Source organism: Monodon monoceros, unplaced genomic scaffold, assembly GCF_005190385.1.
Source record: "Monodon monoceros isolate NGI ecotype Baffin Bay Population unplaced genomic scaffold, NGI_Narwhal_1 Super_Scaffold_6, whole genome shotgun sequence".
Taxonomy (NCBI): Eukaryota; Metazoa; Chordata; class Mammalia; order Artiodactyla; family Monodontidae; genus Monodon; species Monodon monoceros.
This window is the reverse complement of record NW_021703783.1, coordinates 4,401,585-4,424,196: the sequence shown is the minus strand read 5'-3', so window position 1 is coordinate 4,424,196 and position 22,612 is coordinate 4,401,585. Positions and strand designations below refer to the sequence as shown.

Genomic DNA, 22,612 nt, shown 5'->3' with positions numbered 1-22,612 from the left:
GAAGTTAACCATAAAAAGAAGCAAGACTAATGGGGGAGAGGGAGTCTGAGCTCCATGATCTTGTCTGAACTCCTAGATCTTGCCGTGTCTACACTTAGCCCTCCTGATTCCCCAGTCACAGAAACCAATAAATGTCCTTTGTTGTTTAAACTAGTTGGAACTCAGCTTCTGTCATTTTCAAACCAGAATCCTGACTAACTGTCTTGGGCAAGAGGAAAAAAGTAGTTTTTTTTATTATTTAGAGTCCTCTCAGTGATGCTGTAACACTGAGTACTTAACTCTCTCCCCACCCCATCTCCCCACACATGCACCCATTGTTGTATTTGATTGAGGGCATAAGGAAGGAGCATGGGTGCAAGGACATCCTTTCCAATCCCTCATCATAGGAATCATGCCAATAGGCCATGTGAATAGACGGTTTTTTTTTAAAACCTTTATGCATTAAAAAACAACAGTCTTAAGTATTGTACAATATAAGTGCTGTCTCTAATACAAACCACTGGTGGAAAGGAACAGGACACACCCTCCTCTCAGGTCACACAATAGGTGGTAAAATGTTTGTGTTCTTGGGGGAGCAATTTTTGTTTTGTTGTCCTGTGGAGGCCTTGGACTCCGCTGGCCCAACAACTGCCTCGGGCTTTCTGGAAGCTTCTGCTAGATGAGGCAGCTGGACTTGAGCTGTGTGCTGGACAGAGCCCTGCTGACTACCTGAGTTCTGATCCTGTTTAGTGGCGCCTTCATTGATTTTGTCTTTAGTCTCAATTTGAAGGATCACCTCTGCCAAAGAGGAGAGAGCAGGAACAAGTAAGTGTTCAAATATGAATTACATTCTAACTGTCCATTAGGCTGTAAGTCATTTGGGGGAAATCTGGTTGTAATGATACAAAAACAAGTCATTTGTAAAGCACATTCTGTGTGCCAGGCATTATTTTAAGCCCTTTACACTTACTGGTTCCTTTGATCCTTCCTGCAACCAGAGAGAATAGGCATTATTCCCATTCTCATAAATGGAGAAACTGCGGCACAGAGAGGTTAAATAAATTGCCCAAGGGCCCACAGCTGGTAAGTGGTAGGGCCAGACTTTATCCCAGGCAGCCTGACTCCAGTGACCAAGGACATAACCGTGAAGCTATATTGCATATAAAAGATATTTGCATAATTCCATAATCTGTCTGATAAAAATTCAAAAGGTAATTATAGGGCTTGCAGAGGAGGACGCATTGAAAGAAAAGGAAAGGAGGGGAGTAGGAATTGGAGATAGGAGAAACACGGAAATTCCTAATGATGAGAGGGCAAAAAAAAGAGGAGAACCCAGCCACAACCAAGTTTCCTGAAAGAGGAAAATCCCCAAATTAAGAAGTGTCAGGTCAGTAGTGACGAAGCCAGAATAATTAACCAAGGTTGAGCTCAGAGAAATTGGCATGCAATCCTCCAGAGACGTCTGACCCCCTGGATTATGGAAATAGGACTGGCTATTTGAGGGACTGTACCTTGTTTGCCCAAGTGATGTTGCCCTTGAACCTTGCCCTTCCTGGCCTCAGAAGGGAAACAGAGACTGGCTTTCCTCAAGGTCTGAAGCCTGGGCTGTGCTTTGAGGTTCCACGGCTCATGAATCCAAGCATGCTTGAGGGCCTGGTCAGGGGTCACGCGAAGAGAAGGCTCCCAGCTACACACCAACAAAGCCCAGCATTGGTTAGCGTTTTATTTCCCTTTTTAATAATGAAATATTTTCAAAGACCCCAATAAAGAACCTAAATAAGATATAAAAATGGTTCATTTTTAAAGAACCCATTTAAGCTATGTTAAAACTCAAAGATACCATAGAACAGAGCTTATGACATATAATTTTAAAGTACCTGGAGGCAACTATTGGAAATGATCTTTTTAGAAAATGTGTATGACAAGCCAAGGAATATCTCACAGCCCAAATTCCGTTACAAGAAATATTATAGAAAATCGAAACCACTGGGATTTAGGGTTTAGTAAACTAAGAACATCAAAATGAAGAGATGCTTAATTGTGATTCCCAAACTATGGAATTTGGACCTCCAAGTATATCACAAAGAACATTATAGAACGCTAGAATATTAAGATCATGAGGGGACTTGGAGATAATCCAAACTGCTAATGCAGTAACAAAATACACTTGACAAAATACACTTGACCCACCATGGAATCATCTTGCCTTTCTTGAGTAATTTTAGTAACATGGCACTAACTCACAGAACTAGCTATTCCAGTTTTAAAAAACTCCAATTCTTTAAAAGTTATTCATTTTGATTGAGCCAAGATTCACTTCTCAGGAACTTTTAGCCTAGTAACTTTGACCCGGTCTTAAATTCTACCCAGTAGCATCATACAGAATGAGACAACTAATCCATCTTTTATGTCACAACCCTTCAACTATCTGAAAACATTTACATGACTACTAATTATTGATCATATGACATGATCAGTTCCTTCCTAGATAGGAAATCTCAGCTGTTATCTAACTGGTGTCCATCATGCTGGGAACAGCTACTAATTGCGAGGAGATGGCATTAATATTTCAGACTCATCGAGGTCTAAACAACTCAAGTTCCCAGTTCTTTGTCCAATGAACTGCTGTTAAGCTACACCTCGCCTCTCCTGAACTCCTAGAGTTAGCCTATAAAATCTAGACACAGAACTTTACAGTTATCCCTATTAAATCTGACCCAAAACTTTTAGTCTCTCAAAGACTTGCTGATTAGCCAAATACGAAGTAATAAAACAACAGGCCCTGACAGCATGACTGCCTCTTACAAGGTGTGAGCAACCAGCCCTTTGCACTAAAAAGGAGAATAATTTCATTCCTGGCTCTGAGTTTCTGGATTACCCACCTCTGTCTCAGTACTGAGTTTCTGTTACGAGTTAATGGCCATTCATTCTATCGCCTCAGCAAGAGGCTGGGGTGGAGTGGGGGTCATGATGGTGTACAGGATCCTTCTCTGTCTCCATTTTTCAGATGGGTAGCATGACCCCGCAGATGGGAAAACTTTCGGCAGGCCCTGGTGGTTTATTTTCTGAGCTAGTACCTAAACTCCACATGCACAAATGCCAGAAGAGTAGTATTTTGCTAAAACTACTTCATCCCACTGAAGGAATGAGAGAACATAAAGATATGGTCTTCTAAAACTACTAAACAATTATAGGACTAATACAGCTGGGAGAGACCTTAGGAATACCCCACTCTACAGAAAAGGAAACTGAAGCCCAGAGAGACAATGACTTGTCCAATATCACGTGGCTCATTTATTTGCCACTCAGTGGAGACAGACTTGCATAACCTCTTTAAAATTGGTGACAACAGCTAGCATTTTCTAAATACCTTCTCAACTAGGTACTGTTCTGAGGTGTTTTATGGACTACTGGGGTTTTTTTTTATCAATACTATGACGGGTGAAGTACAGAGCCTACTTTCTAAGATTCAAAATATGCCTATAGATTCTAAAAAGCTGTACACAAAAAATGGTTTATAGATCACCCTTTCCCTAGTTCCCTAATACGAGAGGATTTAGACTCTAAGTCCTAGGGGAATGGGTGGGAAGGGGCCTGAAACCAGCTTGTACTGGGCATCTATGCAAATAGTTATTGATACAACAGACTCTCTGAAGACCTGGGCTTCAGTCCATGAGCAGAAAACACTGAGGACTTGCCTACAACCTTGCTTCCAGGCAGTCAGGGCAAGACGGAAGCAAGCCTGACCCACACGCTGTGTAATCCAGGGCAAGTCACTGAATCTCTCGAGCCTCAGGCCCCACGTCTCGAAACATCAAGTCGTCCGTCCCACTGACCACACAGGATGGACAGTGGAGAGAGCAGTCTGACGAGGCAACAGATAGGAAAGCATCTCGTAGACTCTAAAGATCTATGGTCCGTGTTTATTATGTCCCATGACTGCCTCCCAGCCCCAGACTTTCACCAGCAAACATGTGGGAAAGTACAGTGTTTAAGAGGAAACCCAGAAGCAAAGACACCCTGGCAAAACTCACACCAAACACTTTCTCAGAAAGTCCAGGAAACGGGTGTCGTAGGCTTTCAGCACCATGGTGAGATCCTTGGAATCCGGGTATCTTTTTCTTCCCCTGTTGTTGGTTATATTTTTAGGAAAACCTTTGGGATCTTTAGAGATACGACATTATGTGTTTAGTTCCAGGTGTGAATATGCATTGGTCACATCACAGCTGCTCACTCAACCTTGCTGCTTCTGGGAGTGGCCTCTGCAACTCTCCCGCCCCCTCACACACACACACACACACACACACACACACACACACACACCCGCAGTCCTAGTTTAAAACAACCACATGTACATTATCCAATGAATACAATTTACCTTTACAAATAACTTCCTACTACTCGGCATGTTCTGAGCCACCACCTCCTCCTCCTGGAATCAATCAAATGATTTTAATGGTTTAACATTAACCAACGTAAAATAATAATGATGACGATGACGATGATAATAATAATAGTAAAGTAAATCTGAAGTGACAGAAACGGTCCGCTCTGAACAAAAAGCATGTTGTCCATTCTTGGCTTATCTATGCCCTTGATCCTTCCTCACCCCAAAACGTGAGAATTTGGGACACCCGTGGGGAATAACAGGAAAGTCATTTTAGGAGAAGGATTGACTTTCAGAGCTCATGTACAAGCCACACAAGCAAGTTAACCTCATTTCTTATTTTCAGTCGTGTCAAAATTTTGTCCATAACTGGAGTGATCAAACTTGGTTGGTGGCTTAAGACACTGCTTGGAATGATTTTCTTCAGCCATTTCCACTGATTAAAGCCCTCACCAAATGTATCTTCTGTCATTGCTGAAAAGAAACCCCTGAAGACAGGTCCAAAGGTGGCCTGAGAACACAGTGCAATGCCTTGAAGGCAAGACCATTCGTTTGGACATCTAGGTCGTGGTGAGCATGTTCAGAGAGGCGACCATGTATGCTCACACCTTGTAAATATACATGTAAAAGGGCGGATATGTATATACACACATGCAAAATTGACACATTCCATGAAATTCTCACAAAAACTCGGGGTTCATACAATGGACATCCTGGAAGGTACATAATGAAATGCTTCTAATTACTTTTGCAATCAATACAATTTGCAGGGCGTCCGACAGAACACCTGCTCTTACTGAATTCCTAGAAGAACCCGTGAGTGTGTGTATGTGTGTATATACACACATGGGTATCTGTGTGTTTATATAGGAAAAAATGGGCTGGGGGTACTGCATAGGGCGTAGGTCCTGTGAACTCCTTTTTGACTGTGGCACCACGGCTCCCACCTTATCCTATATTGTCTTTTCATAAATGGCCAAAGAAGAATTAGATTCACGGGCTTACAAATAACATAGCTCCTACAGTCATCTTTATGTAATTGCCTTTCTTGTACAAGTTTTTCCTACCTCTCTGACCTTCCCCAGTATCTCATTATTCTCCCCACCTCCTCTTGCTGCCTGGAGCACCTACATATCTTGCTACCTTTGAAGAAACAACTTTCCTCTTAATTAAGGGTATTAACTAGGAGTGGCTGGGGGCTGAGGACCTGTTGGCAGCCCAAACCTGGGGAAGGGAGAGCCAAGAACTTAAGTGGATATAGTGTTTCCAAACTCACCTTATCATAAGCTGTTGTAAAAAACATGCAGACTCTGAGTCCCGCCTCAAACGCACTATACCATAGGAGGATCCCGGGCATTAGCATTTTCCCCAAGAACCCAAATGACTCTTATAATCAAATAAAATTTGGGAAACACGGATGAGGAAGCAGCTCCCAATAACGTCCTTTCTTACGCAGGAAGGGAAGATGTGTGCTTTTGCTACCAAAATCACATTCGGAAGCTTGGTGCTGACGGTAAAAATCGGGTACTCTATGAAATGGACATGTGTCTGTCTTTGGTACCCTCTTACCAAAATGCCTATGTTCCCTTCCTTTTGATTCCCTCAAGTACAGTCTCTTGAGTTCAGGGTTATAGGCTTGAGATGTGACTCTTCCCACATTGTCTTTGTCTAGCAGGAGGGAACACCAATGCTCCTACTTGTCTTTCCCTAAGTCCTTTGAAATCCAAAAGGCTGAATTAAAAGTGGTGGATGGGAAAAGGACATCTGGGGTCAAGAGACCAGTTCCATTGCCCCATGCATAAGTTATACCGGCGAGTCGGCCAGATGCTCTGCTCTGGTATGGGACTGACCAATCCGAGTGGACGACAGTCTTGGCATTGGAGGGGGATCCTGGAGGACCTTTTCTTGCCAGACCTTAAAATTTTAGTTTCTGGATCGTGGGCTCAGGGCTGTGGCTTTTTAACCAGCTGGTACAGAAATAGACTACATTTTAACCCCCAGGTGGCTGAACCAATATATACCGGCTGCCCATCAACATGAGTGAAACACTTTTGTCCAGGAGGGTCCCCCAGGGTGGTGTTTTTTGACTTTCCTATTGATGGGACAAGATGTGGAGAGAAATTATGTGATTTGTCTACCCATGTTGAGGCCACCGTTGGGTGAAAATAAGAGGCAGGAGGGCTGGGAACGACAGTGTGAGCCTGTGAACTAAGCTGACGACAATGTCGTTCCGGATGGCAGGGAGCCCGTCTGTGGAGCCCTCATCCCTCACATCTGGCTTTACTCCACTTGGCTGACATTAGGGCCACTATGGCTTTTTGTACACGGGAATCCCTCAGCAAAGGGATTTTAGATCTGGGACTGGCTTCATCTTCTGGTTCACAGTGGCCCAGAAGCCCTGCCCGAGTTGGACTTCATTGATCCACCGGTCCGTCCTGTACAGCACAGCTTGGCTTGAAAGAGAGAGGATCATAAAATCCAGAGTCTGGGAACTGGGATGGGGGCGGTGCAGCATGGAGACTGTGGATGAAGCTTAATTCCAGCAATTAGGCAGATGTCCTATACAAAATTGACAAGCCATAGCTGACAGCCCTTGCTTACCCATTTTATACCAAAGTTGCAGTGAATCTGGAATAGTGAGGGACTGGGGGATTAAGAGAATTTCAGCAGGAAAGAATAAGGCTCCATTAATGATAAACTGTAGCAATGGAATTTTCCACTGTTCTTGCAAAGACGCTTCTGCTCTCTGATTTCCTTCACGGCGCGTAGTGCGAGCGGGCAGGCAAGCTGCTAGGGGAGGTGGGGAGAACTGTTAGGAGAGGGTAGAGTTCTAATCTTTTGGGGTTTCAAGATCTGCTGGTAGGCCTTCTGAGCAGGAACCTGGTCATTCTCGGCACCTGTGCATCTTCACTGCCGAGACCTCGCTCCCAGTGACTGTCCCACCCATCTCCATCATGCCCCTGGTACCATGGCTCAGCATCTTTTTACTTTTCTGAAAGAAACCTCTAAGCACAGCCTGCCTTTTGGGGTGGGGCCAGAGGAAGAGCATCATATGGGGTGTAGGGCATCGAAGGTGTCTTCCGGGGCTGGGAAACCTCATCGGCTACAACAGGAAAAAGAGAGTCAGACCTGGGACTCACCAAAGAACGTCTGTCTCCTGGAGGCCGTCTGGATGAAGTGGGTTGGTGGCAAGCCCAGCACCTTCAACAAGGACAAAGCAGTGGATTCACTCCTCTGGAGTCACACATTCCAAGACTGTTAGAACTGGGTGGGACTTCAGCTAAGCTCTGTCTTCTACAGATAAGGACCCAGGATATTAAGCGATAACCTCAAGCCAGTGGCAGAGCAGGTCCAGAGCCTGAGACTTGACTCCTGATCCAGAGCCGTTTCAGTATCCCGAGCACTGACACCACCCACATTATTCTAAACAGACATCAGCACCTACTAGATAGGCCACTAGTGATAGCAGGCAGATCCCACTGTCCAAGCAAGTAAACCAGTGCAGCTGCGGACCACCCCTGAATTAAGGAGTGACACATCCCAGCTCAGAGCATGGGAAGGGAGGAAAGGAAAAGGAGATGGAAATCACCAGATGGGCATCAGACCACGATATGACAAAGTATCTTCTGAAAAGACAAGGGTAACACCTGCTTGGTCACCTTTCCCCACTGCAACCTATAGGGGTGCACACAGAAGAGAGAAACGACGGGTGTCCCCCTCAGCTCTGGGCCCCTGTCCTTGCAGCCAGGTTCCCAGGTTGTCCCTTCATGACCCTGCCCTCCTGTTCCTGAGCCGTGCTGACTGAGGTCAGGAGGAAGCTGCAGTTCGGGGGCAGTAGGAACCTCCACCCAGATCCCACGCCCTCCGTTCTCCTTGGAAATGGGAGGAGGATTGGCTCAGGGATGCTTCACGGAATCATCCATCATCAACCTTAGAAGCCATGGACTCTGGTCCCCTCATTTTACAGAGATCCAGACCAGGGAAGTGACTTGCCAAAGAGGAGGACTAGCCTCCGGGTTTACTGATTTCCAGGGCAGTGTTCATCCCACCATAGCTATCATTTATAGCTACTGCTAACTAAATTAGTGGAATACTTTATTATCAGTTTCAAGCGTAAGATGAATCTCTACATTAATTCCCAAGGATGTATGTGTCTCCCCAACCAACCTTTAACTTTAAGACAATCTAGAAAATGGAGATTTGGGATGAATGGATAGATAGGTTGAGAGAGAGAGGAATTAGATACGTCTTTGTTCAGAGTCAAAATATCTTTGTTCCCTGGGGAAATCCTAAAATGTGAAATTTCCAATCTTTAGGATTATTTTCTCCCATGTCGTCTAATTTGGCTTAACAAGATGCCTTTAGGTAAGAGAAGAGCAGGTATAATGAATAATCATGTGAGAGTCTCGGTAAAGCCTTTTCATTGGGTGATATTCTTCCCAGAAAGTTAAGATGGTAACTAACAACTCAACAGTGCACAGATTTCAATGGGTGTCACGTCAGCCTGGTTTTTAGATTCTCTGGAATATATTTGAAAGACCGGTATAACAGTTTTATTTTAAATGTCACTATTCACAATATGCTGGAAGTTACATCCTTTGCAGTTACTTAAATTTATGATAAAAAGGTTAGATGTCAACTCAGAAGTGTACATAATTTCAAAACATCCAACCCTGTCCCGTAAACAGATGCAGGCCATTGCCCTAGAGCGAGTCCGATGCAGCCTGGAGTCTGAGAGCGGAAGTTACCCCTCCCGAGGGCATCGGCTGGAAGGCAGCCTGGTCCCCCTCACCTCCATGATGCAGGCTAGCTGCTCCACCTCGTTCTCCCCAGGGAACAGGGGGGTAGCCCGTGTACAGCTCGGCCATGATGCAGCCCAGGCTCCACATATCAATGGCCATGTTGTAGGGATGGCCCAGGATCACCTCTGGGGATCGGTAGAACCGGCTTCGGATGTAGGTGTAGACTGCAGGGGAAAGAGGAACCTCACGTGGAAATCTCCTCTCCAGAGCACGCGGCTCCACATACCTGCTCAGGCGAGGGTGGACGATAATTAATTAAGAACCCCCCCTACCCCCGACTTCTTTTCACTCTCCGGGCTTTGCACGGAGAAGGAAGTACAGATGGTCCCATCCCACATCTAATCTCATCACATCCTCAGAGCAACCTGATTATCACGAGGGGTTGTTAGCCTCACATTACTGATAAAGAACTCTAAAGTAGGCATTGTTCTAGAGAAGTAAATTTGTCAGGCAAGTTTTCAAAAAACATAAGATGAATATAAAGCTAAGTTTTCAAATTGTCTGATTAATCTGGGGTAGATGCCCTCTGAAGTACTGCGATTTGGCAAGGGAAGACGTGTATGAAAGTTGAAAAAGCAGCATGCAAAATGCATAATGTAAAAATGTATATTCCATACATTGTGTGCCTTGTGTTACATAAAGTATAGAAAGAAAAGTTCAACAAAATCTCAGCAGACGAGGATGTACAGAGGATATTTAGTACTGCAGGCAGCCTAGATTTTACAGAGGAGGAAACTGAGGTTGGAGACATGGGACATTACAGTTATTTGCAGATGCTGTTAACTGGTTACCTAGATGGGGGCAGGGCAAGGGATTTTGTAGTCACTTCTCTGTTGTTTGACTTGGGTACAGTAAGGATGTAATAATTTTTAGTGATTTAAAACAAAATAAAGATTTAATAAAAATGACTTTGTACCCTGTTTCCAAAATGGACTTGAGGCGCTTTGCAATCAAAGCACAAATATACAGGGAAGATTTTTTAAATGAATTTAATGACAGAGGAAGACAAATACAATATGATTTCACTTACATGTGGAATCCAAAAAACAAGTGAACAAACAAAAGGAAAGAGAAATGTCTGTTTAGGCCTTCTGCCCATGTTTGGATTGGGTTGTCTGTTTGTTTGATATTGAGCTGCATGAGCTGCTTGTATATTTTGGAGATTAATCATTTGGCAGTTGTTTCATTTGCAAATATTTTCTCCCATTCTGAGGGTTGTATTTTTGTCTTTTTTATGGTTTCCTTTGCTGTGCAAAAACTTCTAAGTTTCATTACGTCCCATTTGTTTATTTTTGTTTTTATTTCCATTTCTCTAGGAGGCGGGTCAAAAAGGATCTTGCTGTGGTTTATGTCAAGAGTGTTCTGCCTATGTTTTCCTGTAGGAGTTTTATAGTGTTTGGCCTTTACATTTAGGTCTTTAATCCATTTTGAGTTTATTTTTGTGTATGGTGTTAGGGAGTGTTCTAATTTCCTTCTTTTACATGTAGCTGTCCAGTTTTCCCAGCACCACTTATTGAAGAGGCTGTCTTTTCTCCATTGTATAGTCTTGCCTCCTTTATCAAAAATAAGGTGACCATGTGTGTGTGGGTTTATCTCTGGGCTTTTTATCCTGTTCCATTGATCTATAATTCTGTTTTTGTGCCAGTACCATACTGTCTTGATTACTGTAGCTTTGTAGTATGGTCTGAAGTCCGGGAGCCTGAATCTTCCAGCTCCATTTTTCTTTCTCAAGATTGCTTTGGCTATTCGGGGTCCGTTGTGTTTCCACACAAATTGTGAAATTTTTTGTTCTAGTTCTGTGAAAAATGCCATTGATAGTTTGGTAGAGATTCCATTGAATCTGTAGGTTGCTTTGGGTAGTATAGTCATTTTCACAATGTTAATTCTTCCGATCCAAGTAATGGTATATCTCTCCATCTGTTTGTATCATCTTTAATTTCTTTCATCAGTGTCTTATAGTTTTCTGCATACAGGCCTTTTGTCTCCTCAGGTAGGTTTATTCCTAGGTATTTTATTCTTTTTGTTGCAATGGTAAATGGGAGTGTTTCCTTAATTTCTCTTTCAGATTTTTCATCATTCATGTATAGGAATGCAAGAGATTTCTGTGCATTAATTTTGCATCCTGTTATTTTACCAAATTTATTGTTTAGCTCTAGTAGTTTTCTGGTAGCATCTTTAGGATTCTCTATGTATAGTATCATGTCATCTGCAAACAGTGACAGTTTTACTCCTTCTTTTCCGATTTGGATTTATTTCTTTTTCATCTCTGATTGCTCTGGCTAAAACTTCCAAAACTATGTTGAATAATAGTGGTGAGAGTGGGCAGCCTTGTCTTGTTCCTGATCTTAGTGGAAATGGTTTCAGTTTTCCACCATTGAGAACGATGTTGGCTGTGGGTTTGTCATATATGGCCTTTATTATATTGAGGTAAGTTCCCTCTATGCCTTTCTGGAGAGTTTAGCATAAATGGGTGTTGAATTTTGTTGAAAGCTTTTTCTGCATCTATTGAGATTATCATATGGTTTTTATCCTTCAATTTGTTAACATGGTAAAAGCAGGAAAACTAAATAGTTGAATGACAGCAGCATCACCTGGAGGAGGAAACAGACATTCAAGTAAAATTTTTTTAAGGAGCCAAGTTGATTTTCAGTCTTAAAGGACAAGTAGGAATTAGCAATGGAAAGAAGGCAAATAAGAACCATCTGAAGACCCGGAGCCACGGGTACTAGCACCCAGTGTGGTGTGGCAGGGGGTCAAAGGTGAACGTGGGCAGCATGGGACAAGGTTGAAGAAGCGGACAGGGGCCAGCCTGATTCGAAATAGCTTGTGAACTAAACAGGCTAAGGGGTATGTGTGTGGATTTTAAGCAGAGGGGTGTTCGGGCTCAGATTTTATTTTAGGAAACTCCCTCTGGCTAGAGTGGCTTGATGGGTAGGCCCGAGTAGGTTACCAGTCAAGGCAAGGACGCCAGTTAGTAGTCAGAGTAAAGGCAGCAAGTGGAAGGAGAGAGCAGTTTTGAGAAAAGCAGGAAATGGACTAGAGCTTGCTGAATGGATGTGAAGGGTGCAAGTGCCTGAGGCACCTCAGCTGCCTGACGGTGATGCTATTTACTAACAGAAAATATAGGAGGGAAAACGCCTGGGGAGGGGGAGACGTATTGATTCAGTGATGACTTACGTCAAATGATCAAGTGGTCTGTGTCAAGAGCAAGGTCTGGGCTTAAAGATCCTGACTTGGCAGTCACCGTCACACTGGTGACCACTGGAACTTGAAGTTGCCCAAACTTTGAAAGAAAAAAGGACCAGGGGGGAAAAGAATGGAATCTCACAGAATATGGTATGGTAGTGAGAGCTGTGGGTGTAGGTGACACAAAAGATTAGCAAGCCACAAACAATGAAGATAGGCAGGGAGGCAGGGAGAAAAGTACAAAAGAATGGTGTCATACGGGCCCAGAAATAAAATGTACTAAGCAGGGTATAATGAATAGGGTCTACAAGATAAGGTGAGAAAGTGTACCCTGGGTTTGGCAACAGAAAGGTCATGAGTGCTTTCTGCAAGGCCAGTTTTGACACACATTAAGGTAATTTTCAGTGGAAAGTACTAATATCAATAGCATAGAGAAAACAGGTTCATCAAGCTGGTCCAGATGACTAATTAATGATATTAGTACTAACACAGGGTAGGCTCTTAATAAATGTTTATTGTTAAACAACCGCATACAGAGTACCTCAATACCGTGTCCCTGGGAAACAGGTTTCCAAGAGGGGGTGGGGCGGGGTAGGTTAGGGGTGTAAGACAGTAGAAAATACACACTCGATAAGAAAAAATATATATTAATAGCAGTAGGATCATAATTCCTACATAAAATCATCACTTTAATCATAATTCTAAATACTTATCTTCACATTAACATAGATATTTCATTAACCAAGAAGAACTGAGCTAAGTATTATGTATTTTTTAATGGTTAACATGATTCAAAATATTTTTATTAAAAATTGAAATTTGGTTTGGGTTGAAGTTCTCACCATAAATAAGTATCACTATTTTTACTCACAGTGAATTAGGATCTAAGCTTCCTAAAGGGCTGTACTATCTAATACAACAGGGGTGACAAGTACTTGACAGCCACCCTCTAAAGCACGGGCTTAATGTAAAGTGACGACTTTAAGAAACAGCTCTTCCCCTTTATATTTACAACAAAAGGGCTAATATTTTTTTGCAAAGCACTCATTTTATCATGAAATGTAGACAGAGACAGGTGGATGCATTAGCATCAAGGAAAAGTGCATATCACAACTTTTTCACTTTTATTAAAGGTTTTGACAATGAGGGCTCCATAAAATGTCACAAAATTCTATTTGCTATCTAACCATCTACTTCGAAGTAGGAGACATACGCTATAGTATAGCAACTGTTTTGGGTTTTTTTGTTTTTTTTTTTCTTTTGTGGTATGCGGGCCTCTCACTGTTGGGGCCTCTCCTGTTGCGGAGCACAGGCTCCGGACACGCAGGCTCAGCGGCCATGGCTCACGGGCCCAGCCGCTCCGCGGCATGTGGGATCTTCCCGGACGGGGGCACGAACCTGTGTCCCCTGCATCGGCAGGCGGACTCTCAACCACTGCGCCACCAGGGAAGCCCAGCAACTGTTTTAATATGGAAAATTATTCTGAATTCTCAATATAAAAACATTTGGCTAAAATATGAAACATCATTGCAACAAAACTGACAATGCAGGTTAAGTTATAAGATTTCAGAAATGTCTCCTGGGAGAAATGGGAATTTTCCTTTTGCCAGATAAACTCTGCACAGTTAAATTTCAGGTGCCATAAACTAGACAAAGCCAGAAAGAAGCATCGGGCATGTTACTAGGAAAGAACAACATGTAACGGGGACATCCTCCATGTCAAACTGACAGCCACGTAATGACAGTGACTTATTATATACATATAAGGGAAAGAGAATATGCTCTTCAGAAGGGGATGACATTCCAAGGTAATTCTTATAAACAAACCTCTTACTGAAGTCTCAGATAGCTTTCCAGAGAACAATCACAAAACAGGTAGAGATCATTTATACAACTTTAAAGGATTCATTTATGTTACAATACCCTCCTCAAATATAAACACAAATATAAACATGCTTATAAAAGTGAGATCTTCTTGATCAAACGTTTTCTTGCCACTACACTCAGCTACTAGCAGCATTTGGATGCAAAGGTTTAACTCGTGCTAATCGGGACAAGCCAAGGCGGAGACTCTGAGTTGGAGACTTCACAGACACTCTTGCCAGTGGGCTACGGCTGCTGCTTCCAGACACCGCTGCAAAAAGACAGATCACCTGATGCTGAGAACGTCAGAAATCTCGTAACAAAGGTCAGTTTATAAAACGGAAGAGGCCAAAAAAAGGAGTTAAGCGTTATTCTGCTATGCAGGTTCCATCAAGTTACATATGAGATCAAAAGAATGGGAAGTACTAAAGAGCAGAAAATATATAGCATTGCATATTTTCAAACATCCTCAGAGGCCAAGGTAATGACACCAAAACTTTAAATGTGAAAGTTAAATAGGAAAGTTGGGAGCAAAGAACACTGATTGTAAAGACATAAAAAAATGAATGGAATTGTAATGTCTAAAGTAGTAGCAAAATCTAACGCATTTTTACAAAATTCTGCAACTTTTACAAGTACTCCTTACAGAATCTATTTTTTCAAATATCACATAACTTTTAATATGACAAACACCATTTTTCTTTATTTATACTAGTTTCATTTATGCTACCACTCTAATACAGCAATCATTTCCAACGAGTATTAAATTTCAGAATTTATCCACATGTATGTTCGTAGCTGGTCATGATTTTAACTGTAAAAAGTACAAGTGTGTGTGTACTTTTTTCATACAAAGGTTTTATGAACATTTCCATGTTTCCAGCCATCTGATTTATCATTCTTCGTTGCACATACGTGCCACATATTGATCAAATTCCTACAACAAACTTCTGGGTTGTTTCTAGTTTTTCACTTTTCTATAAATGGCTATAAAGAAATCACTTACTACTGACCACTTACTACTTTTCCTTCTTTTGAATTCTTTTTAAGGATAAATTCCCAAGATTAGTTCCTAAGTCAAAAGATCGATTTATTTTTATGGCTCCTGTCAAGCTGTCCTGTAAAGGGATTATAAATTTATAATAAATAATTACAACTGCTACCCCACAACCCAGAGTGCACTGGTTGATACAGCTGTATTATTTTCTAGTTTGAGAGGTATAAAACAGTATTTTATTATTTTAATTTACATTTCCGTGACTACCAGCGAGGCTGCAATTCTTTGCACATTGGTCTCTAGTTGTACTTCTTGGGGCAGTGGTGTGTTATGTCCTTGGCTCATTTCCCCATTGGAATCTCGCTGGTCTTCTCCCATTCGTATAAGACAGGAGGCTAGCTGGCAACCTGAGGGTCAAATCCTGCTCTCAGATAGACTGTTTGGTCCACATGGTGTTTTAAAAAGTCTACTTTTAAGAACTAGGAGATTTCACACTAAAACCTGTACTTCTGGCTTCTCTTGAAAAACTCAGACGTGGAAATCCGAGGCCCATAATCCTGCATGTTAACAACCAGGTGGAGCAAAGGAACGGCGGCTTCCTTCCAGAGGGCTCGCGCTCTCGAGGGCAGCAACGCCCACTCACTCACGCTTCCTCCCCAGGCCCAATTCCCTCACCTCTGTCACCTGCCCGGCCCTTCCCCACAATGAATTAATAAGCACTTCGTGTTTTATGACATGACTCTTTACCCATCAATCCATTATTTCTTTTTTATCTTTTTGCTTATGCTACCTTCAAATTTCTACAGTCATTATATCAATACTTTTAAAATTCTTTTGTTGCGGAATCCCTAATTATTCTCATAAGGATTACACTAAGGATTATCCTTGAACTGACAGAGCTTCATTATTTCAATAACTAATCTTCCGGGACTTTCCTGGTGGCACAGCGGTTTAGAATCCGCCTGCCAATGCAGGAGACACGGGTTCGAGCCCTGGTCTGGGAAGATCCCACATGCCGCGGAGCGGCTAAGCCCGTGTGCCACAACTACTGAGCCTGCGCTCTAGAACCTGTGAGCCACAACTACTGAGCCCACGTGCTGCAACTACTGAAGCCCACGTGCCTAGAGCCCACACTCTGCAACAAGAGAAGCCACCACGATGAGAAGCCTGCGCACCGCAACGAAGAGTAGCCCCCGCTCGCCGCAACTAGAGAAAGCCCGTGCGCAGCAACAAAGACCCAACACGGCCAAAAAATTTTTTTTAAATAAAATAAAAATAAATTTTAAAAAATAATATGAGCAAGTGCTCATATGTAACATTTACAACTAAGAAAAAACAAATCTACTCGTGGTAATTTTCCAAGCCCTTGCCCTTGAGCAGTAAATAAATATACCGTACCTGGTGGGACCCACTTAGGTCTCTTGCTTTCAGCTGGAGGACTTCGTATTTGTAACAGCTTCCTAGTAGCCTCTGAAGAAGGAGAAACCTTTTTCGGTGAGGGCCAAGATTCTGACTTGACAGCAGCAGGAGCAGAATCTACTGAAGTCACTTATTTGAAAAATATACATAGAAGAGGGGTCACAGAGGAAGATAAAGTCTAGCATGTATGTGTGAAAATTGTCAAGTTACATAAGCTTATAAGAATTAAAGAAGCAGAATCATAAATTTGAAAAACTCATTAATCAACATTTATTGAGAGTCTAAGAATAGTCATCTTTTATGAGCATTACATGCTAGGAAGTATGGTAAGCATATCATATACATTACCTCTAACCCTTAGAGCAACTCCGATACAGAACTGACTATCCATACTGTCAGTTAAGGAAACAGAGGTTAAACAATCTGCCTGTAGTTTGAGAGCTAGTAAGTGTCTGAGTCCAGAGTCCACACTTGTAATCATCACACAATAGTGTCTCATCGGAATATGTCAGTGAGACATTTTATCAGGCTCTAGGAATTCACGGTCCAATCACTAGACTCTAGTAGAAAGGGCGGAAAAGCACAGAGGTGCGTACAGTGCAACGTGGTGAGAGAGACGACAGACTCTAGAGGTGGTCACAGGGCAGGGAACCTACATCTAGAAGCATCTTGCCGAGGGCAGTGTAAAAGCAGACCACCTAGACGGCTCTATGGTAACCCAGGTGAGAGGGGATCAGGGCCTGAACTAAGGGGGAGAAAGGAGGGAAAACAGAGCGGATGGCTTTTAGTAATCAGAAGGGGGAGGCGTGCTGGAGATGAGGGAATAATCATGATTGGCGAGTTCCTGTCAGGAACACACCATCTGATGGCACCATTTACCCAGAGAATGAACACAGAATGGGAGTGGGTTTGGATCTTTTGTTGGTTTGTTTTTGATGGAGGGAGGAGAAGCAGAATACAAATTCACTTTCAGATAATGTTTGCTTCGAGATACCTAAGTGGCATCTACGTGCATGTGCATATGAACATTTTCACTATACACTCTTCTTAACGTTAACATCTACATTCTCTAGGTCAGCCCCATCCCACAGACTTTTCTGCCGTGATGGGAACGTCCTGTATTTCGTGCTGTCCGATACGGTAGCCACAAGCCACATACAGTGAGTGAGCACTTGAAATGTGGTTAGCAAAACCAAGGAACTGACTTTTAAATTTTATCTAATTTTAATTAATTTAAATATGATAGAGCTACTTTGGCTAGTGGCTACCATATTGGACACCATAGCTCTTGCAATTTTCTCTATTCAGGGACAAATTATAACACCTGCCAGGTCAGAGACGCTTAGAGGTTATCAGTACATTATTAGTGGGACTAGAAATATAATCCACCTTTCCAAATTCTTAATCTCCTTATTTAGCTGTTAAACTTTACTTCTAATATTACACAGGAAATTTTCTCGGGAAGCAACTTGCTCCAGGGTATATGGAAGACTTTAAGCGGCAAACTCCAACCTGGAAACTGAAATTTTATCGTTAGTTTTTAGAATGTTTTGGTGAGCAAGCATAAACAAACATCTGAAGAAAATATGAAATATATTCATGTTAGGTTTTTTTCCTATTGTCAATGACTTTTTCATATCAGTTTGTGGTAGGCGGTCCCTTAAAGAGACCTGTCTCCTAATTCCCAGAATGTGTGCACATGTTACCTTACACAGCAAAGGGACTTAGCAGGTGTGACTAAATTAAGGATATGGAGATGGGGAGATTATCCTGAATTATCCGATGGCCCCAGTGTACTCACAAGGGTGCTTATAAGTGCAAGTGAGAAGTAGGAGAACGAGAGAGTTATGTGATGGCTCTGAAGGGAGAAGTGGACCACCCGTCAGAGAGCAGGCGGCCTCTAGAAGCTAGAAAAGGCAGGAAAGGGGGTTCTTCTCCCCTTGAACTTCCACAGAGGAACAGAGCTCTGCCAGCAGCTTGATTTTAGCCGAGTGAGGAAAATTTTGAACCTATGACCTGAAGAACGGTAAAGTAATAAATTTGTGTTGATTTAAAACACTAAATTTGTGATAAATTTTTACAGCAGCAATTGGAAACTAATACACAGCTTTATCTCTAAAAACCCCTACATTTAAAATCTAATTTCTGGAAACCAGATGAATTTGCTAATTGCAAAAAAACACCAATTAAAACCTGGCTAATTGAGAATACAGTGGTGGGAGGAATACGACTCAATCAGTACTTAGTTCTCATTTCTTAGTTAAGTACTCAGCACCAGTACTCAGCACCATGCTATTTAAGGTGAGAGCAACGCCCACCCTTAATGAATGGGTCTGAATAATGGAAAGTTTGGTTTCAAACAGTACATATATTAAACAACCAAGACATTAAAATATCTATCAATAAGTAAAACAAAGCAGGTTAAAGGAAGTTATATTTTACAATAATCTAATGTATATTATGAACTCAAAAATATCCTAACTTCTTTTACACAAGAAACAAATATTCCACATTCAAGTCTTCACAAATTCCACAAGTTTTATTGTAAAACTGGTTTCTCCTAACTGAATTCATTCTGAAGAAACCACAGGGCCCTAAACACATGACAAAAGCGCTCTCAACTCAAAGACTGAGTCACGTGCAACAGCAGAAAATGAGAATCACGCCAACTTCCCCGTTTAATCGTGTGGAGAAAATGTGGTCTAACGGACAGATTTACGCTCTGAATGGACAAGCCTGGGTGCAAATTCTAGCCCCTCGCTTATCAGCTATAAGAATTCCAACAAACAGTCTAACCTCTCGGAGCCTCAGTTTTGTCGCTGTGAAATGCAGGTGACGGGAGCCACTCAGAGGGAGGCCCAGCATGAAGGAGGCAAACAGTCCGTGTTGGAAGGGTTGGGGGGGGGGTCAGTGCCCCTATCTGCCCTTCTGCCTTCCCCACCCCAGCCTGCTCTCCTCCACCGATCTTAACAAGAAACGAACGCTGGCGAAAGGTTAAGGAGACTAAAGGCAAAGGTGAGAGAAGCACGGCAAGTAAGCAAGCATATGTGAAGTGACATACGGGGGACTGCTCTTACCCGCATCATGCCGTTTGGATTTGGCTTTCTTCTCTTTCTTCTCAGCTGGAGATTTCCCTTTCACTTCTTTCTTTTTAATTTCTTTAATTTTACTCTTTCTCACAGGGAAACTTTCATCTTCACTGTCGCTAAAATCGGAGTCGTCCTCAGAACCCTCGCCTGGAACGGAAGATCACACACCTCACCTCTACAAAGTTCTAAAAGTGAGGCTTCTACGACCTCCCTGGCGGTCCCGTGATTAGGACTCCATGCTTCCGCTGCAGGCTGGGGAACTAAGATCTAAGATCCCGTATGGCGCTCGGCGTGGCAAAAAAAAAAAAATGGTGAGGCTTCTAGTGCCTCAACTTGATCTTCTGCACCAGATTCTTGGGCCCCTTTGTGCTGTGCTGTGTCCAGGGGCAAAACAATGCACGGTGCCTGCGTCCGCATCCTGGCCCCTCCACTGACGCGTCGTGTGACCTGAGACAGGTCCCTAACCTCACCGTGCCTCAGTTTCCTATGTATAAAATAGGGAGAACCCTAAAACCTGCACCACAGGGCTGTTGCGCAGATTAAGTGAGTTAATATAGGTAGAGAATAACACCTGGCGTACAGCGAACAGAAGAGCATTGCTTGCTATTGCTATTATCATTAATCTCCCATCAGTAATCCTTACTTCTGATTTTACCAGTTTAACTCAGCAACTTTTGAGAAGAATGGTTGGGTATAACATTAGCTGCTCTTCCACAACGATAGCCTTGATGGTAATAATAACCGTATGCCTCTCCTTAATCACACCAACTTCAACATGAACAGAAACCCACTGGGAATTGAGAAGAGACTGACCGCACCATAACCATCTTAACTGACAATCCTGTGTACGATTTCACCTGGGACACACCTCTGATTTCCCACAAACTCCTTTCTATTCTGCATGGGATGATACAAGCCAGTGATGGAATGTGTTAAGTAGCTACAGCTTCTGGAAAAAAGCATAGAGAATACTCGAGAGTTAAGCAATGATTCTTCTATTTTTGGGGTGAAGAGAGGATCAGAAAATCATGTCCTATAAATACTAAACTCTGAAAATTAAGCGTAAATAAGGATTAGCCCTATATTCATAAAAAACCTTTTTACACTTTTTTATACATTAGAAATGCAGTACATGCTTACTGTAGAAAATGCCAACCATACCAAAAAAGTATTAAGGAAGAAGAAAGCCCACGCCCAAATCTCCTCACTCAGAGATAGCCACTGTCATACCCACCATATATAATATCTACCTGACTATCTATATGGAATAATATATTTTATGTAAAAAAAAATATATGAAAAATTTCAAACATACTCTACAGTAGATAATCATCAATATTTTGCAACATTTGTTTCATCTATCTATCTTCTCTTCCCTTTCCTTCTCAGAGTATATAAAAATAAACCCAAGGTACTGCATTATTACATTTCTACATACTTCAGAATGCATCTCTAAAAAACACGGACTTATAAAAAACACGTCATTATCATATCTAATGATATCAACAATAGCTTCTTGGAATCATCTTCTATCCAGCCTGTATTAATCACTTTTAATATAGAGCAACATCCCATCCCTTTTTCCCCCATGCCTTTGACATGTTGAAGCAATCAGGTCAGTTGTCCTGTGGAATGTCCTACATTCTGGATTGGTCTGTTTTCTTCCTCATGGTGTCATTTCACTTACTCCTGCGTTTCCTGTGAGCTGGGATTTTCTCAAGGCTCAATGAGAATCAAGCTCACATTATTATTATTATTACTTTTTGGGGCAAGAATACACATCATAGGTGATGCTCTGTTCTCCATATTATGTCAGTCATATCAGAAAGCACAGAATGTATGGCTGCCCCACTCCTGGTTGGTTCAGCTGACGCCGGCCTGAATTCTCCATTGTAAAGATCCTCGTCAGCCTTCTATTGATGATCTTTGTCTAAATCGACAATGTCATTACAATCTTCAAATTGTGATGTCCTTATTCTATCATTCTTCCCACACAAATAAAATTTTAAAAACAGATAATCAACCCATGTATTCACATAATAGTTACCGTGTTATACAGAATTCACCATATAAGGCCAGCAGATCACATGAAGGCCGCTATATATAGTACCTTGCAAAATCAAATAATTATTTCTGGATTCCCAAGAGGACCTAGGTTCAGGGAGGGCAAGCAGTGGAGAAGTTTCTCCAAAATTTCAGACTATAGAATCTAGGAGGATACAGTTTCCTATAACCCCAACAGTCACGGTATCTCATGTGTTCTTTTCTTGGCTTGAGAGGGTAACTGTAGGAGCGGGTTATCATGCTATTTAAATAAATTGGAGGTGGGGAAATGGAGCTCCCAGAATCCCAAGTCATTAGCATCTCATACTGGGAAATCTGGAAGGCCCAGACACTCAGGTTATAGATTTGGGGTATCTTTAGATGTCCTTAAGAAAAGCCTTGATTCTCTCCGCTTTCACTTTTCTTTCCCCACTGAAGGTCACAGAAGTTCCTTTCTCTTCTCATCTAGGGTGAGCCAGTGCAGGAGGAAAACTCTGAAATGTCACTTAAAGAAGGGACCCTGTCCCAGATAACTCAGGTTGTCTGAAATGAATCCAGCAGCACATTCAAGTATGATAAACAACCAGCTCTGAGGGGATGGCAGAGTGAGTCATTCCTGGCTCAGGACAGATGGAAATAAACTGGTAGTATTGCTCCCTGAAGTACACTGAGTGTATCGGGGAACATGTCTGTCCTTCCATTTAAGGTAAAGCAGGCTGGAGACCCTTCACGATCTGGCGCCAGGCGGCCTCTCCAGCCTCCACCACATTCTCCCTCCCCTGCAAACCTCACTGAACTCCGTGTGTGTGTGTGTGTGTGTGTGTGTGTGTGTGTGTGTGTGTGTGTG

At 42.4% G+C, this 22,612-nt stretch overlaps 2 protein-coding genes across 4 annotated transcripts in view; both read right to left on the bottom strand.

Annotated features, from left to right (window-relative positions):
- Window positions 1-535: 535 nt before the first annotated feature.
- DYRK4 (dual specificity tyrosine phosphorylation regulated kinase 4) lies at window positions 536-9,309 on the bottom strand. The gene is given in 6 exon segments (XM_029206600.1): window positions 536-777; window positions 1,491-1,666; window positions 4,014-4,143; window positions 7,507-7,567; window positions 9,159-9,209; window positions 9,211-9,309. Coding segments are annotated over 6 exon segments (717 nt in total). The 5' UTR covers window positions 9,268-9,309.
- Window positions 9,310-12,856: 3,547 nt separating this feature from the next.
- The window catches only part of RAD51AP1 (RAD51 associated protein 1), a 26,937-nt gene continuing 17,181 nt past the window's right edge, over window positions 12,857-22,612 (bottom strand). For 2 of the 3 annotated variants that reach the window (XM_029204096.1, XM_029204099.1), the window contains 3 exons: window positions 19,711-19,869; window positions 16,613-16,762; window positions 14,826-15,621 (listed from right to left, as the gene is read on the bottom strand). In XM_029204096.1, the coding sequence (XP_029059929.1) occupies window positions 15,464-15,621; window positions 16,613-16,762; window positions 19,711-19,869 (467 nt within the window). In that variant the 3' untranslated portion in view covers window positions 14,826-15,463. Of the gene's footprint in view, window positions 14,489-14,825; window positions 15,622-16,612; window positions 16,763-19,710; window positions 19,870-22,612 lie in introns of those variants that run through there. The other variant, XM_029204098.1, reaches the window with a different exon arrangement.